Genomic DNA, 18,270 nt, shown 5'->3' with positions numbered 1-18,270 from the left:
AACAACAACAGCAACAATTACCTTATTAGTATTTTTTAGTTTAATTTTTATGTTATATATAAATAATTTTTAGTTGGTTTTATAGCTTCTGCCCGCGAGCTTGACCGCGTATAATGATAATTTTCGTGATAAAACTCACTATTTTCATACCAAATTCACTAATCATTCTTCTAAATCAGTTCAGAATCGATTGTACAAATAGTTATTTGTTATACAAGGGTGCAAAGTTGTATTTTACCCGCGAGTGTGGAATTGAAACATGAGCGTAGCGAGTGTTTCAACACACGAGAAGTAAAATACATTTGCACCCGTGTGTAACACAAAACTTTTCCCCACACTATAGCGAGGAAAGTGCAACATCCACAGGCGTTAGATCATCTTCATCACTGGAATCACTAATTTTTTTACGATATTATAACAGAAAACACTAGAAATTCTGATTTTTACGTGAGTCGGTGAGAAGAACAGTAAAAATTTTGTTGACAATGTTGACATTTCTGTTCTGACGTATGAAATGTCAACTATGCGTTTTGAAATTGCATCGACTCAACTTGTGCGTTCAGAATTATATTTAACATCATTACAAAAAATCTAACGTTTCTTATGGAATTTTAAGGTTTATGACTTAAATTTATTAAATAAAGCTAAATTTGGTATTTTTTATTAGATTCTCAAACCATTTATTTAATGATAATTAATATCGAACGAACCATTATCATGAGCGTTTTACGTTTTGTTATCTGTCAAGCTACTTAAACACGCTCCATCCAAGGTCAAATTACTTTCCCCACTAGTGGATAAAATGCGTTTTCGCTTGGTTTAAAGGATAATAGACGGCTTTCCGAGCTAGTGAGGGGAAAATACAATTTTTTTCACTCACCGCTGAAAAAGGAGTGGACGTTAACTAAATGCCTGCGTTAATTGACCATGTAGATCACATTAGGAGAAAAAAAAGTATTTTGTAGATATATTTAAATAAAATCACTATACTAATTAATCACCTAGCCATTTGGGTTTCCGTTTCCGTCCGTCCGTGGATGAAAACTAAATACTATATAAAATTGGTATGTTAGTTCTCTACCATTAACTAAATTTCTCTAAGATTTCTTCGTCTTATTCTTACTTCCGTCCGTGAACGAAAACTAAAAACTTCGTAAAATTAATAATTGTTTCGTTTTATTATACTTCTAAGTACATACATACATGCTAATAACATTACTTAAAATAGCTAGAATAGTTAATAAACTTTACCATGAACATTTCCCGCCTGATTTTTTTTTTCTTGGTTTTATGACCTCTGAAAGGCACGGATGCGAAACTGCAAGTAATATGGTTTACTTTTAATTCGCTACTTGCGAAATATCATTTTTATGCACATTGTAATATGCCTACTTGATAAACTATCTTTATCTTATCTTTTATCTTTATGCAGATAGATCTATCGTTTAGACATTAAGGATTGCAATAAGTTCAAAATTGTGCGGTAAGGTAGGTTTATATTCAAATTTTACGCAATTCTTTGTAGCAACTCCGTCAAGGGGACGAAAACCAGAGCTGGACGGTAAACTAGCAGCGCAATCACCATATGTTTAGCTGTGTCACAAATGTTTTTTATTAGTTAATACTAAGGAAAACAAAAATTGTCATAATATATTCAGAATAAATTTATTTTCGTCTTTCATTTAAATATGCGGTAACAATATTCGCATAAAATGTATAAAATATTATTTACATAATATTCGTAATACTCAGTTCATTTACTACGTAACTAACGGCACATTTACATACATACAATGTTAGAGTTTATGCTTAACCATTATTTTTATTTATTGAAGTGAATAAAAGCAATTGCTTCGCTAAACATTGAATATAGGTACTTCAAGTTTTATGGAACCTACGAATAAAGTAGGTATCAAAAAGTAGTATATTAAATTAGTACGCAAAAAAGTGACTGTGTTTATTCACTCCAGCAAATAAATAAATAGGCAAAATCTCTTACTTAAGATAAGTCTTTCTTGGATGAAAAGTCAAAGAATCTTTAGTACCTAAATGAAAGAGGAATACAAAAGAAGAATGCAACAATAATAATACTATTTTGTCAACTTTGTTGACGTTAAGTTTCCACAGAAAACAACTGGAATGTGTATTTATTTAATCACATAAAAGAAAATTATACTATAAGCAACTACTATTTGTGCTAATCATGTATTTTAGAATCATATTTTACCAAAACGAATATTCTGCCTAGTTTAGATTTTACGTCAAAAATGTGACAGTTACGTAGGATGCCCTCATTTATGTTTTGAACTTATACAGTCAATAAAGTGATTCTAACTCGAAAACAATTTTTTTACGTCACGAATGTTCGTGGAGATCTTACCAATCCTCTTTTAATAATATTTACTCTTACATTTATTTGGGGGTCTATGTCATAACCTCCTAAGGCTCATTGACCTATTTTAAGGACACATGTTTTAGTCATAACGGCGGCAGGTTTTTCTAAGAAAGTCAGACCTTATATCGGAACATCAAGAAAAACAAATGTCCTGTTTTCAGGACACTGGGTCCTTATTTCACTGGTCTTAAAATAGAATAGACCTTACGAGGTTAAGTCTCTGACTAATAATATATTTTTAATCATAATACTGGTTCTTATAAAGATTACTAAATTTACTGTTACCGATGTTACTATCGATAAAAATAAATATAAGATCGTTAAACATTGAAAAGTTAGGTACAATTCTAAAAAAACGAAAGAAATGAAATCTTAAAATATGAAAAGTAGAAAGATAATAAATAATTTAGTAGAAAAACATGAGTTGACAACAAAACAACAGTGGAATTGAAATAATGAAAGAAACTATGAAAGTGACGATAAAGAGGAACTTATTTAAAGTGCTTAACCTAGAATAAATTAAGATTACTTATAACGGATTACTAAATATCACAGAGAAAGTACCCAATACTTACAAAACCGTTACTTCAAACACTTCACCATTTCATGTATCGATCACTGCATGTTTCGAAATATTGACGAACAATACTGATTAAAATGATACTTACTTAAAATTGTATCAAACCTTTAAGAAGTTATCAATGTTCAATAACTCGACTGGGCAGTCATATAATTGGTAGCAACAACTATACAAAAGCTTAATGTGTTACAGAGAGCATAAACTAAAATCTAATAATAAATAATACAGATACTAAGTAATATAATAAATAGCTAAGAGTTCAAATTACATAACTATAATACTTATAGTCTGACTTTAAAAAAAAGTCCTGACTCATTATCATTGGTTAACAATCCGTAATATCAACCAGTAAATAGAAAAATCACACTACTCTGTTTCCATGAATCAGTTACGAGGACATGTCGCGCAGGCTAGGCTCGACTCGTCGGGTAACATACATGTTTGTCTAGTTTTAGATGAATTCAAATCATTGGAATGCAATAAATTTGTTACAACTTGACGCAACACTTGAGTAACTGTAACTACGGGATTGATCTAAAATGCCGGTGCCTTCTTTGTCTCCTGTGCCGTTTAGAATTGCCGTTGCGCTGTGGAGTTCTTTTCGTGAACAGTACCTGGTCAACTCTTCTGCATTGTTCAGACAGTTTTGGATTCGAGTCGTCTGGACACCGTAGTTCCCAATACCACTTCTTCAATGTATTAGCATACGCCCTAATAGCAATCATGTCTTGTCGAAGACAGAGAGTGGTTTCTACGTTGTCTTTATGTAAATCTTCCAGATTTAGTTTGTTAATATTAATATGTGGTTTAGGGATATTTGCTTTATCCATGTCATCTTCAATTTCTGTAAGAAGTTTGAAAAGTTCTTCGAGTGTCGAACGAATCACAGATTCGCGTTTTTTCGCGTAGTTCTGCTGGAAATGGATGTCTAATTGAGTGATAGTGACGTTGCCGAGGCGCTCCCAGACCAACTTGAATTGTACTAAGCTTTTGTACAGTTTCGGCACGACGTACTCAAACTGAAACAAAAGAAAAAGGAAGTCAGTACTGTTATGATAATCTAAAATTATTTATGTGTTTTAAGTTTACACGGGAAAATAAGTTTTTTTTGTTCAGGAATTGTTGTCTCAGTTCTAGTCGTAAGCTCTAAGCAAGTATATTGTTGGCCGTTAAACATGTATAAAGTGCAATATTCTACTCCGAAGCTAATTCGTGTCGAGGTTGTATTATCCGTTTTTGTGATCAACAGGACTGTTCAACTGACATTAACACAACTTTACACAGCCTACGACCGATTGCCTGGTCATTAGCCAGTTTTTCTTCAAATTCATTGCAAATGAAATCATATTTTAGATCATACCAGCTATAAAATTGCTTTAAATATTATCTACGTAAGTAACTTAATTTAGATTTAGAACTACAGATCTAATCTGGTTTAAATATCTAACAAATAATTATGTTTGATCTATTGCAATAAGCATTTAGTTTAATCATTGTCTTATTATCGCTTACAAAATTAAACACGTCATTAAATGTTCAACACTCTTCTAAATTCAGATTTCAAGTTGAAACACGATATCCGTTAATTTATTTATCTTAGCATTGAATATCTGCTAACCGGTGAATACCCAGGTACGTCTCGACATAACTACGTATATAACTCAAATTAAAAAGTTGCGAACGAATTGAGAATATTGGGCGCTTAAGTTCTTTAGAGTTAGGTTAGAGACAGCTCGCCTATGACACAATCTCCCATGCATAATTGCAAGTGTCGTATCCAGTTGCAGTACCAATAACATTGCAATGGCCAATGTGCGATTAGGTTGATAAAGAAATATTATCATAAATTTAGCATATGCCAAGAATATTGACATAATGTTACAAACTTGTGATTGGAAAAATATCCAATAGGGCATATAATCCTGTCTAGGTCGGTCCATTAATTGGTCTGACTCCATTGTTCCACTATCAGTGACAGTTGTTTAGCATTGTTGGCAAGCGCTCAGCACTAAGGTAGCACTTGGAATAGAAATTGCATTAAACCCATTTGGCAAGTATCTAAAGTTTATAGCATGTGTTACAGGGGCATTAGGTTACAATTATGTATTTATTTGTAAGCATGTAAGTGTCCATCATATTTTCTTTGGTCCTACGACAATGAGATTTACTGTGAGTGTGCTTCAGTACTATATTCATTATAGTTGTACTGAAGCGCAGAATCTAGGTAAATACAAGTTGTTAAGCCGGTTATCCTCGAGTCTTGTAACTGATCGGTTATTATTCTTTTAAAACGTCTTGTCTTTATGATAGTTGCGTTATTAACTTACTATACAAACAGTTATACGTTTTATGATAACACAAGAGCCATCCTTTATTATTATTTTACTAATATTTTTGTTTTATAAGAAAAATAGAATTTATAAAACTTGGGACTAATAAACATAGGTACCTAGGTGTAAAGAGAAATAAAACCGTGCCAACTATTGAGATTACGAGATTGCCAACTATTAGTACCAACATGAATCTAAACTGTAAATTACCTCTAAAAAGATATACTATAACGAAATTACTCATTTAGACTTTGTCTGTGTCATTTTAACTAACGAGGAAAACTATTCGCTTTTCAATAAAATTTGTGATTTACCACGCTACAATTTACTCCATTTAGTTTTGAGTTGTAATCCCGTTTCATACAGTTCACTTTTATATGTGTATAGTTAGTAGTTAAATACTGCATGAATGAACTCATCCAGAATAATTGTCACACTTCATAGAATATAATATTACACCGGACGGTTGAGAGACGTAACTGAATATTTTGTTTACTTATAAACATTGTCATTTGTAAACTTCCTCCCCATGAATGGGTGACTCACGATTCATGGGATAACGTTTGTAGAAAATTGTTGCTAGTGATGCTCTATTCTATTTATAAATACTGTTTCATCGTTTGGATTCAGATTTAATGAATATAATCCATTGTCGCACTTAAACTATCGTGAGACATATTTCAAAATATTTATCAGTACGGTTTTTACTCACTATTATTTTTAGTCGCTTTTGGCGACATGTTTCGGATTCTAATAGTAATAATCCATTGTGTATTTTTGAAGCGATTTTAATGTGAATACTTATAGTAAGTAACTTATTTGCGCTTAAATATATTTTAATTTGGTATTTTATAATTGCTGAAGAATCAACGTGTTGAAGTCGTAAAAACATGTTTCACAGTTTCCTGTATGGAATTCCGGAGAAGAAATTGTCGAGCGATAATAAAAGCGTCGGCGCAAACGCAAGTATTAAAGCTGAAAACCGACAATACGCCGTATATTTGCGCTAAAGAGCGACGCGAGGCGAGAACGTGTCCCAGACAAACGCCTCGCCCGGAATCGTAAGTTCACATTCGTCTCACTTGAGCAAATAATGTTTTTAACATTTCTTGTTGTTTTGTTGAATCGTAAATACTGAACAAACTCTAGCGTCTCCGGCGAGGAAATGCGCTTGTCTCTCGCCCGCCGTCGGCCGGCCGGCACGGGCGCTGATAGTGATAGCTTCGCGGCTATGCTTTAGTGAACGCTTATTCCCAGTGATTAAATATTTTTCAGGAAATTTATAAAAAAACCAGTTATATCCAAAACTTATAGAGAGGTATAAAGAGTTAGACGTCCTTAAATATGAAATTCAATTTCTACCCCTTTCGATTTTTATTTTTTTATATGTATTATGTTTTCATCAAAGCATGTCATTTACGCATTTTTTTGCATTTGGTGGTTAATGCGACTGTATACTGTGTACCTACAGTAACATATTTAGCAACGAAGTGCTGATAAATATATAACTCGCTTTTATGGCCCTACGAATATACCTTAGTTAAAACAAAGAAGAACTCCGTAATAGATGGATACAGTCTAAGGAAAAAACGTGCCTCGAAAATCACGAAAATTTGTTTCTCGATCAGATGTCGCTACTACCTTTGGCCTACTCTCGTATAAAGGGCGTTGACGGTTTCGTTTGTTATTTAACAATTTTAACGCATATCAGTAAAAGAACATGGGTCAAAATAATAAAAATAATTAATGCAAATAAAAAATATCATTTATCCATATTTAAATACATTTTATCGTATTTTTATAAATCCTCATTTTTAGTTTTAAAGTGTGTCGATAGATGGCAGTGAATTTACTGTGGTTACAAAATTTACTATGACAGTACCGCTCTATAATATTATATCCTCTTTGGTTAATATACCTTATATACTATTTTGCGCACAACATCATTACATTACAAATATGGACATTGAATAACTAATCCATCTTCTTGTGTTCTTGGTGTGTTGAGGGCTATTTAATTTTTAAACTGTCCGTAAGTCAACTAAAGTCGGAGCGGAGCTGAGATCACTTGAATTCTAACGCTTTCCTTTGCCCATCGTCAAATATTTGAATTTCTTAAGTGGCCATACATCGATGAAATGTCAAGTCGAACGTCAGAAATATTTAACATACAACGGTGTGTACACTGAGCGACTAATACTGTACCGCGTGAGAAATCAGTTCGTCGGCTGGTGTTGGTCGTAAAGCTCTCCTAATATGAACAGACACCAAACCACCAATACACACATGCTTATTGTCTCGTGTCGCATTAGTTTTGTGTACTAATTAGTGGGTGTCCAATACTAATACGTAATAGAAAGTCGCGGTCCAGATGTGTGTTCAACAAACAATAAAAGAGCTTAAGAAGACCCGTTACACATGCTTGTATATCTTATATATCGGTTGGAGGCGGCGAGAACAATCAATGGTCTAGGAGCCATTATCATACGCGGCATGGACTGTGGTTATCGGCTCGCGTGCCGCCATGGACGCTGTCGATCTATGCAAATTTCCTCGAAATATTTAACTGGCTTCTTTGTTTGCCCGGCTCCCACTAACACGCACAGTAAAGCTCGGATTTATGAAGCACCAGCTTCACTTAAACCCTAACAATTCCACCTCTCCATTACGGATCTCCGTTTACCAAAGACCTTTTCTGCCTGGCTGCGCTTGGGGGCGGTGCTGTATTAAATTTGAAGCGATAATGCCTCTCAATTAAATTTTGAATTGATAATCGATTAGTTTATTTTTCGAAACTGAATTTTATCAATTTAATTTTATGAATTAGAGCGCCGATAAAGAATTTAAATGAAGTAATATCGTCCGTTAAAAATTGCGTCAATTTTCGCGCAAAGCGGTATTGAAAATAAAGGCCTGCATTTGTAGTTATTGCCCTTAAGTACAATGTGAAGTAAATAAACGCGCGGCGGGCCGGGCCCGTGTAATTTGGCCGACGGAGCCTCATTTAAGCCGCCGCGAAGCCTCGAGCGGGCTAATGTGCGCGGGAATCTTACCTTAAAAAAAGCAAAAATTAAAAAATAATTTTAAAACATTGAACGGAAAATGAGAGATGGGCGCAACCCGTCCTCCCCCGTGACGAACTGCAGCGGACTAAGTAAGTAAGTTTTATCAACTTGGGTCAAGTAATAGCTAATTTGACGAACATTGGCACAATTACTTTTGTATAGAAAAAAATCTACGTAAATGTAGAGCATTTGATAAAATTAGAGCTTCCAATATTCTGGACTCCGATGGTTACTCACAAAAAACTAATCATTCATGAAGTAATATTACATAGGAAAAATGTAAGGATATACTAACGTTATATTATCTCACGTAACGTGAATCACTTAATTCAAATTATTTAACCCAAACGATTCATCAGTGACCTATTTAATAGTATATCCGACGACTGGTAGGCCGACTCGTTAGTCATATGCAAAAATTACGAAATAGACATACGGAACCGTTGAGAGGTCTTCGATCTTTAATGGTTACTCAGAAGTTTGCATAATATAGTGAAAATAGGTACTTGAACATGTGTCTTATTTATTTAGATCAACTGTATAAATCTATTACATCAAGGTAAGGTGGGGTAAGACTATCACCGGGGTAAGACTATCACATGTATGGAATCCTCATACTGTTTGTCTTGCCACTCTTGCCCCGAGAAAAATAAACTATGTTATCCCACCTTACTTTACATTATATTATGTAAATAAAACTTATAAAGCTGGTAGGCATGTACAACAATTAGTGATATAATAATGTTTCGTGACTGGACTCAATTGTATGTAGTTGTATTTATAAAAGAGTATGTACTCGAATTTAGTAAAATTATGTTAAAGTTAAAACTTACTTTTTTCTTAGACATTCCATTATTCAAGTTTTCGTAAGTGTGGTTATGAATTTCGGTGAATTTGACTTTAGGCAACCATTTGGGGTTCCCATATCTGTGCTCCATTGAGTCCCTGACTTCTTGTCGCGCGTCCTCGAAGAACCTCCTAGTGTTCTTTAGTTTTTTTATTATTTTTCTTGCTAACATCGTGTGTAGGGGTACGTTCTTTGGCAGCGCCTTGGACTTCATTCTTTCTTCTTTTGGCATTAACTTATTTTTTAATCTATCTTCTTTGTTGTGTCTTGTTTTGTGTGGCGGTCGGGCTTCGACGGGCGTGAGACACATAGCGACAACTAGTACTACGCATACAGCTACCAAAAGCTTTTTGGAAAAACCTGCAACAACATAAATGCCGTTATAATTTCTTCATAATTACAGTGACAAGAAAGTAGACCGATTGATTGTTATCACTGTGGACGCTAATTAAATTATTCAGTCGTAGATAGGTAATCATAATCTGTACAACGTGCTTGGTTAATAACTTATGAATTTAGCTTACCTATTGTATGAATAGGTTATCAGTAAATGCTCTGAGAAAAATTAAATTACATTCATTTGAAAATATTTTAAGTTGTTGTATTTTTTACAAGTAGTTACACTACTATTTAAACTATAAACGAAATAAATATCATATACAAAGGAAAAAATTACCAAGGCCTCCAGTAAATGCCTTTCGTTTATCAGTAAATGTTATGCATACGTAGTTATCAAAGTGTTTTTGTTTCAAAATTGTGAAATGGGTATTACAATATGCTAATTAGTATATAGTTAGCCTTCGTACCTAATATGTAAAATTTTTGTTAACCAAAATGGTATGCTAACTAATTGTAACTAAAGTATTGCTAAGAAATTGATACAAGTTTGATAACATTGTAAAATAATAAAAGGGTTTTAACTCATTAACCATTGCCTATTTCAATTATCATTTTAAAAATCGCATTGTTTGTGTCAATATTTTAGTTAATACAATGTCATGCATTCTTGAACGTAAGATACTTCCGAAGTCGGCTCACACAGTAGCTCGCATTCCTTAAAGTACTTGAGGAGTCACATAAAAAATAATAAGCTCGGCGATTACGGGAGGAGCAGATATAGGTGCACCTCTGCGTACGCTATATGTAGTATCTTTATCTCAACGCACTTTCTTATCCATTTATAGGCAGTTGACTAGGTTTTTTTTTTACATATTAGCCAAAGAGCTTGCATCGGAATAGATGAAGTAATTTTACAATATGTAAAATCACCTTGTTTTGTTCAACTTACCCGATGCAATTCTATGTCTACCCCATTTTGATTTGTAATTTCCTGATCTCTGAATCTTTTAAATGTTCTGGTGTGCAAAATATTTTGTTGGCAAATGATTCTTACTTAGAAATAAATATACAACGTTATTCCTTTAATTTAATTTATCATTTTTTTTGGGCAAACATTTCTAAAATTTAAATACTTTATCTACGCAATGTATTCATCAAATTGTATAAAAAATGTTTCTCATATAAGTGAAAATTTCTTTTTGAGAAAATAAATTATTCTTTTACCCGAAAATCAATTCAGTTCTGGTAAAACTTAGCCCTTAAAAGTGATTTTACTCAAATCACAAGTAACTTTCGATTTTAATGCTAAATGTTATTGACGGCTGAGATGTTTTGCAGCGGCCGTAAAATATGTTTTACGGTCCGAGGCCAGCAATCTTTGGAGCTTCGATTGCAAACTTTAAAAAAGTGCCTCCAACAACGGGTCTGGGTGCAAACGTGTAGAAAGTGACCATTACAGATTGCGCAAAAGTGACATTTTACGACCAACGATTGGCTTCCAGAGGTTTATTACTAATTTATGTACCTACTTGGTGAGGTAGCTTAATAAAAGTAACAAGTTATACCTTATACTAGTATTGTAGTCACATTAGTAGGATGCGGTAGGAAGGCGTTCAAAATTATCCTAGAAGATGTTTAATAAAAAAAACAATCGATGCATGCTAATTTTGCGGTTTTACTCAGCAACATCATCGTTTGTAAATGTATTTAATATTTTTCCCTTTTATTAAAGTAATGACTTAATGTTTGATGTGTTAGAATTTCGCACGTAATATATTATGTCAGATAAGGATAAAGTAGAGTTTAATGGTCAATGAATCATTGGGTCAATCTGTGTCGTTGACAATTTAATGTATGTTAACCAAACATGACGCTATTTTCACCACAGTATAATACAATCAGGCTAATAAATTGTTGATCGGTTAGTTTGAGTTCGTTTTCCGCGGAACGGTTTTTGGGCTGTGGCGATTGTGTACGATTAGTAGCATATTAGCATCGTGGGATGAATCGCGAGAACAAACAATGCGGCCCGTGCAGTACCACGAAAATTGTTACATGACAATACTTTGGATTTTCCCGTTTTTACAGGCGTCATAGATTTCGATTACCACAAAGTTGAACGCGATAAATTATAAAACAGGATTATAATTTAAATTTTGTCGATGGTAGTTATGCCTTATGGAACGTTGATGTACGACATACTCTATGTACTTACTCACTGTACACTTCTTCGTACTAAGTATTTTGTAATGTATTTTCTAAGCCAATTCTTAGAACATAAGAGAGGAAAATTGAACATTATGTTATGATAGCGACATCAACGTGTATGACGCTACCAATGACAACCCGGAATCCTATTTAACGTTTAAACTAATTAAACAATTAAAAAGTTAATCATCCAATTTCCGAATTCTAAAAACAAACAAGTATCGGATGTCATCGCTGTCGGTTTCAAGGAAAAATCCTTTTGACATGTTGCCGACGGGTTGTTGAGCATTCCCACACGACTTGCTGAATAGGTACTGCACTTCTCCGACGGGCTTCCAAAAACGAGCATCAATCGGTTTTAACAATAACAATGACATATTCAGAAAGGTATTGGAGCACTTGAATCGTAATAGTGGTGCACATTCACTTGGGTGCGTTACTGTATTTATTGCTATTGTTGTATGCATAATATTAATGAGGTCTGGTGATTTATTGTTTATTTATGTAGTTTGGGTTTAGTTTGTTATTAATTCCCGATACCTATATTTTAAATGAAATATTTCAAAATTAATAATAGGTATGCACAGAAAACGAGATTGTGATAAAATAATTAAATTAAATTATTATTTTATAGCTGCTAATGAACATGTTGATCACTTTCCGAATTCAAACGTAATCCTTTTTTTTATAAATATTATTTTGCTAATTAATAACAACACACACCAGTTAAAAAGACATCCATGAACAATGCATTGATGTAGCTCCTTCAGGCAAGTCCATATTCACGCGTCAAATACAAACACGGTTTCCTGATTATGGGAAAACAAATGACAGTTCAAACTATTCATCACTGGCCGGAAACTGAAACCACGAGCACTTCAAAATAAAAACACAAAAAAAAAACAAAATTGGAAGGCACTATTTGAATTCGCACTATTCGTTTCGAATCGTGTGTCACCGGCGTGGGGCTAGTCGCGAGTGCGAGACCGGCGCACAGGCAACCTCCACTCGATGAATGGGTACCGAAAAGCGGCACCGTACATGAAATAGCCGGTCAAACATTATGCGAAAACCCTTACCGCCGGGGCGGGACTAAAGTTCCAACGGATCTCGGAGTCGATGCTACCGAAAAATTTTTTTTACAGTAGGAATGCAAGAAAAAAAACTAATACGATTTGTGGATTCTCTCTCTCTCTCTTAAACTCTCTTTTAAAACAAATTTGATATTGTTCAAGAGCTAAGTACATAATGTCTATGTGGTTGAAACATTTTTTAAACGTTGTCACGTTGTCTGTGTTTTGAAAATAGTTTATACCGTATCTGTGCAGCCATTCACAGATAAAAAAAAAAACCGCATACACTAGCTCCGTTTCGTAACCTGAGCTGCCATGATCATTTTAAAGGTGCGCAATGTTGGAATCTCTAGTCGCCAGAATCATGTGTGGATAATAACTTTAAAAAAAAAGTTTTCTAATTTTAAAGATTAACGGCGCGATTCGGGAAATGAATTAGAGATTTACTAGATATGAAATAGTAAAAATATGTGAAGTTCTACGGCAAAACGTACCTTATGGTGACGCTATGCGACGTAAGCGCCACCCAATATTAATTGGAGCGGCGTTAATAATAGCGTAAGCGCCAACAGCCATAAGGTACCTTTACCCGTGGGTCGTCACATATCTTTACTATTTCATACCCAGTGAATCTCTATTTCATTTCCCGAATCGCGCCGTAAGTCAATAAAATTATCATGTTACTTTATAAATCGCGACGCTAATTTAATACAATTACATGACAAATAAACTACAATTAAATAATTTTCAGATTTTTTAATTATTTTAATATATTTAAAATACTCTTATTACAAAAAATGATAAAAGCTTCTACTCCAGTCTCTTTGTAAATCTTGTGTAAGCGAACATTATTCGGATGGCGGTGAATCATCGATGAGTCTATCCGAAGTGAGTTTTTATCGCGCGCCGGCACGTGGGACCGGCACTATTCGCGACACTGAGATAATTCCTTGATTACGTTTAATTGCCTCGTAAATCATATCGAAAATCAAATCGGCGAGAGGTCTTTGTTGACATGTAAATTTCACAAGATTGGTGCAAAAAATACAACATGACGAAATTTACTTGTAATAAATTTTATTACATTAAATAAGCAATATGCAATCACGAATATAATGGGGAAAAAGTGATTAGAAAGTAGCCCATGTCTTCTCCGGTACACATACTATTTTCATATCCGAATACATATAACATAACAGCCCAGCGGTGTAAGGGTGAAAAACTCACATACAAACTGACAGAGTAACTTTAGTATCCATACTAATATTATAAATGCGAAAGTGTGTCTGTCTGTCTGTCTGTCTGTCTGTCTGTATGTCTGTTACCTCTTCACGCTAAAACGCTGAACCGATTTAGTTGAAATTTGGTATAAAAATAGTTTGAGTCCCGGGAAGGACATAGGGTAGTTTTTATCCCAGAAATTATCCTTTGAGGGGGTGAAAAGGGGGTGGAAGTTTGTATGGGAAATCGATAGATAGAAAGCAGATTGTATCAAAAATAAGCTACCCAAATTACTTACTCCACGCAGACAAAGTCGCGGGCAAAAGCTAGTTTATAATATTAGTAAGGATTCCACAAAAGCAAATTACTTGTGTCGACTGTCCTTCAAATATGAACGGCAAACAAGATGCAAAAAACATAATAAGAAAGCAAACTACAAAACATCTCGAGTCTGGGAAAGACTCGCCAACGACTCTGTGACACAGATTAAGGTGGAGATTCACGTTCATACGTAGGCATACAAAATAAACTACTATTTTATACTAACCTCAACAGAGACAAATATGTGGACATTCGTATCACTTTGTATACTGCTCGTCTGGGAACGAGTCTGGTCGTAACTTTTACCGCGTATGGTTCGGTACTGGCGGTCGCGCTATTTACTTTAACACGTTTTTTTATCCCGTGCTTAACAAGCCGTCGCTATTGTACGTGGCCGCTTATTGATAGTGTCAATACAGGATTATTAAAGGTTATGATTAATAACGCACCAAATAAAAACCCCTTTGTTTTTAGTTTGTGGGCGGTAGAACGAGGAATAAGTGTAAGTTCAAAATTTGAACACAACTTTTTTTGATTAAATTGCTTCGCGATTACTGACCAGTGGCGATACAAGTGAAATGACGGCAGTGCGAAAGACGGAATGCAATTTGTAATTGCAATACGAGCGGGAGATTACAATTGTTTTTGCCGCGGTTTCCCAGCGCGTGCGTTTTTGTTCATGTCTACTGACATAATGACACAGCTTTCATCAGTGTTTTTTCAGACCATAATTAGTTTAAATGGCGGCTTTTCCGCCGATTGCCTCGCCGATGACTCACGGATTTCCCGAATTTTCATGAACTCATCGCAAAAGGGGTAGGGAAGCCTGCAAAAGTCTGGCCCGATATTACTCACACTAGAAAGTGCGAGTACGGATCCGTGTTGATTCAGCGATTTCTTCATTGACAACCTTGAGTTTTGTAACAGTGAATTAGGCATGTCATAGGTGCTTCATGAATCAGACAAGTCTGAGTCTGTTTTAGCCAAGTTTCTTGGTGTAGCTAATTTAAGTTTACCGTAAGCTATACTAGCTGCCGGCGGGATTGCCTGCGTCTGTGGCGTGGTTGCCAATAGTCGAATGGCATTGTTTGCACCGCAGTATAAATCACGCTGACTGGCGCGAGAAAGCTTTTGGCTGATGCGCAAGTAAACACGAATTTGAATAAATAGGAATAGAACGCAGGCTTACTAGTTCGATTTTATAGTATTTTCTCCTGTTAAAAGGATAAACTTTCATTGAGGTCCATTTATGGTTATGATCTTACGACTTATGATATAATTGTGAATTTATTTGCCGTCATCTTTTTCCGCATATGTTACACATATATATTAATATGTATTGACGTGTTAGTCATGATGTAACTTTCCTTTTTCTGACGTTTTAATCGTAATATTTGTCATCGATCGAAATATTAGTGCTACTTCAAAGGAAATTCATATAATTCTACCAATTTGTAATCCGCATTTATGTCATTGGTATTCTGACGAAGGACTGAAATGAGATGTGGCGATTTCTTTACAGAAAACGAGTGTTAACTTCGATTTGTTCCTTTTTAATCTGTTTAGTGTGTTGTTTATTTGAACTTGATCTACATAATGTAGACAACACAATGCTAAGGTCTGATTTAAGCTTCGGTAATACAATAAATTATCTCATTGCTAATCACTTTGTTTATGCCAAAAACAGTTAAAAACAGTGTTTAAACCTTAATGATGCGTTTTTCTCTTGTTTTATGTTTCTTTTGTACAATAAAGAGTTTTACTACTACTACTACTACTACTACTTATCTTAGTATTTAATATATTTTATCTTGTATCATGTTATTCATATTCATCTTGATGTCCCATCCTAAATTCCCTGCCAAAACTTTAAAGTATAATGAGTTTCATCTCTTCAAAACAATGCGTGATGAGTCACTTTTTGAACTAAATACCTTTAAGGGATATAAATCTTCCTTAATTGAAGTTATGTCACGCCACGCGGTCAATGTCAGTGAGTAATGTTAATGAGTTGTCAATTGTAATACCTATCAATAAATTGTCGTCTATTATCAACAAATCAGTCGAGAGCTTGGGTTATAGTCTGCAACCTGCAAGTTTTCTGTTTGGGTATCTTACATAATAAGTTATTTAAATTGTTTTTTCTTATTAGATTACCAAAAATATATTCATATGCGTGGCGTGACCTCGTGTATTAGTAACAAAAATTGATTTACTTGAATCATCATTGATAAAGATTGTATGAATTAATGTGAATAACCTGAACCTAAATGATATAACCTAAGACGTAATGATTATCTAATGCTTAGTCATATTAGTTATATCGCTATTATAAATGATTTCAATTCCTTACTTTAGAAGATCCATTTAAAAACATAGTCTGTTTATATTACCTAATCAGTAATCATGATGTTCTTTATTTACATGATTTTTTAATAATTATACAAACAAATTTAGTCAATAGAGAAAGACCATAAATTTGAAGTATGGCCCCAAGGATCGACCCTCCATACAAATATAAAATTTCTCTGCTTTGGTAGACTATATGTTATTATCGGTTTCTGAGATATAAAACCTAAGAAATCAATCACCGTTATACACGCTTACTGCTAGTTAGTAAAAGTAATATCAGCGAAGATACGTTACATTACACGCTTGTATGGGACAATATCTACTCGTATTGTTTATGTTATGCCGGTTTAGTTAAGTTACGTCACACGCGTAAGCTATGTAGATAACATATATCTTAGTTTATAGTGAAATTGATTGTCTCAACAATATTTTTTTAGTTAATGAAAATGACAAGAAAAGCATTCAATTAATATTTACCGTTTTTAAACGATCCCTGCTTTTCCGAGGAACATTTGTTGCAGATCGTGAAATCCATTTCTTCTAAATTAATTATCACAGATACAAAAATAATAAATAGGTAATCTTTGGTTCGTTCACTTTCACAGTCAATATATCACTGGCACATCACATTCCAATCGCCGCGCGTTCGATACTTGAATTTGAAAAATGGCGCGGCGCGTCACGTTCAGTTGGCGCTTGTTCAGCCGCTACACTTGTAATGTGTATCCTGAACGTTTCACACTGCTTTTATGTGGCCGGCGCACCCGCGATAAAGGGTGCAAAAAACTGTTTGGACTAGGGTTATTACGTCACGGATAACGTCGCTCGCGATTAGGACGTAAGACGGCCAGATGCCATAACGTAATCGCCTATCAAAATAAATAGGACATGTGCGTACGAGATCCAGGATGTAGGTATGTGAAAACTGCCGGCGTCCTTATGTGTTACGCCCTCTTATTTAAAATAAATTTAATATTAGCTTAAAAAATCGGCTGGAGTAGGATTTTCAGCTGGTTTATACAAAGTTTATTAACGAAAGCAACAGGATAAGTTTAAGGCCAGCAACGTACATGATCGTATTTGCCTAAATTATTATGTTGCACATTTTCCTTAATTATGGAGTGGCGCAGCCATATTATGTTATAATAACCTGCGAATAGGATTGCTAACATAATATTTTGAAAATCCTAAAAGCTAAAAGTACTTTACATTATATTAAAAGCTTTTTGATACATACGTTAAGTGAGAGACGAATTTTAATTTATTGGCTCTTTGTGGTTATTAATACCCAGAGATTTTGGACAAAAAATTTTTTTTATAAAACTATAATATTGTCTTCGGTTACCGCGATAGTTACTTATGAAATAAAACTATGAAAACGGATATAGGTAATCCGTTTTCATAGTTTTATTTTATAAAAGTTTATTCACTGAAAAAAATAAAATAAGAGCAAACTTAGAATCATTTCATTTATCTATTATAATTAAGTAGTTTGTTTTTGTTCGTTTCGTACACTTAAAAATGGCAATCTGCATACTT

The 18,270-nt window shown here is 34.2% G+C and overlaps 1 protein-coding gene across 2 annotated transcripts; it reads right to left on the bottom strand.

Annotated features, from left to right (window-relative positions):
- Window positions 1-1,710: 1,710 nt before the first annotated feature.
- Window positions 1,711-17,458, bottom strand: LOC134744652 (uncharacterized). Of its 2 annotated transcripts, none has more exons than XM_063678552.1 (3): window positions 12,488-12,878; window positions 9,204-9,577; window positions 1,711-3,994 (listed from the first exon to the last, which is right to left on the bottom strand). In XM_063678552.1, the coding sequence occupies exons 1-3, from the start codon at window positions 12,504-12,506 to the stop codon at window positions 3,497-3,499; spliced, it is 891 nt and encodes a 296-aa protein (XP_063534622.1). In that variant the 5' UTR covers window positions 12,507-12,878; the 3' UTR covers window positions 1,711-3,496. The 2 variants fall into 2 exon arrangements, with proteins under 2 accessions (XP_063534622.1, XP_063534621.1); XM_063678551.1 differs by lacking the exon at window positions 12,488-12,878 and adding an exon at window positions 17,209-17,458 and having other exon boundaries at window positions 1,713-3,994.
- Between the last annotated feature and the right edge of the window lie 812 nt (window positions 17,459-18,270).

Source organism: Cydia strobilella, chromosome 10, assembly GCF_947568885.1.
Source record: "Cydia strobilella chromosome 10, ilCydStro3.1, whole genome shotgun sequence".
In the NCBI taxonomy this organism is placed as follows: domain Eukaryota; kingdom Metazoa; phylum Arthropoda; class Insecta; order Lepidoptera; family Tortricidae; genus Cydia; species Cydia strobilella.
The sequence above is the reverse complement of the archived record's forward strand: the minus strand, read 5'-3'. Positions and strand labels throughout refer to the sequence as shown.

Bases quoted from the DNA above. Each gene is read 5' to 3' on its own strand.
- LOC134744652 (XM_063678551.1), bottom strand. From the start codon at position 17,266: ATGGATTTCACGATCTGCAACAAATGTTCCTCGGAAAAGCAGGGATCG. The intron at 9,578-17,208 runs GTAAATATTAAT...ATGTTGTTGCAG, and splicing joins GCAGGGATCGTTTAAAAACG to GTTTTTCCAAAAAGCTTTTG. The intron at 3,995-9,203 runs GTAAGTTTTAAC...CTTTTGTTTCAG, and splicing joins ATGGAATGTCTAAGAAAAAA to TTTGAGTACGTCGTGCCGAA.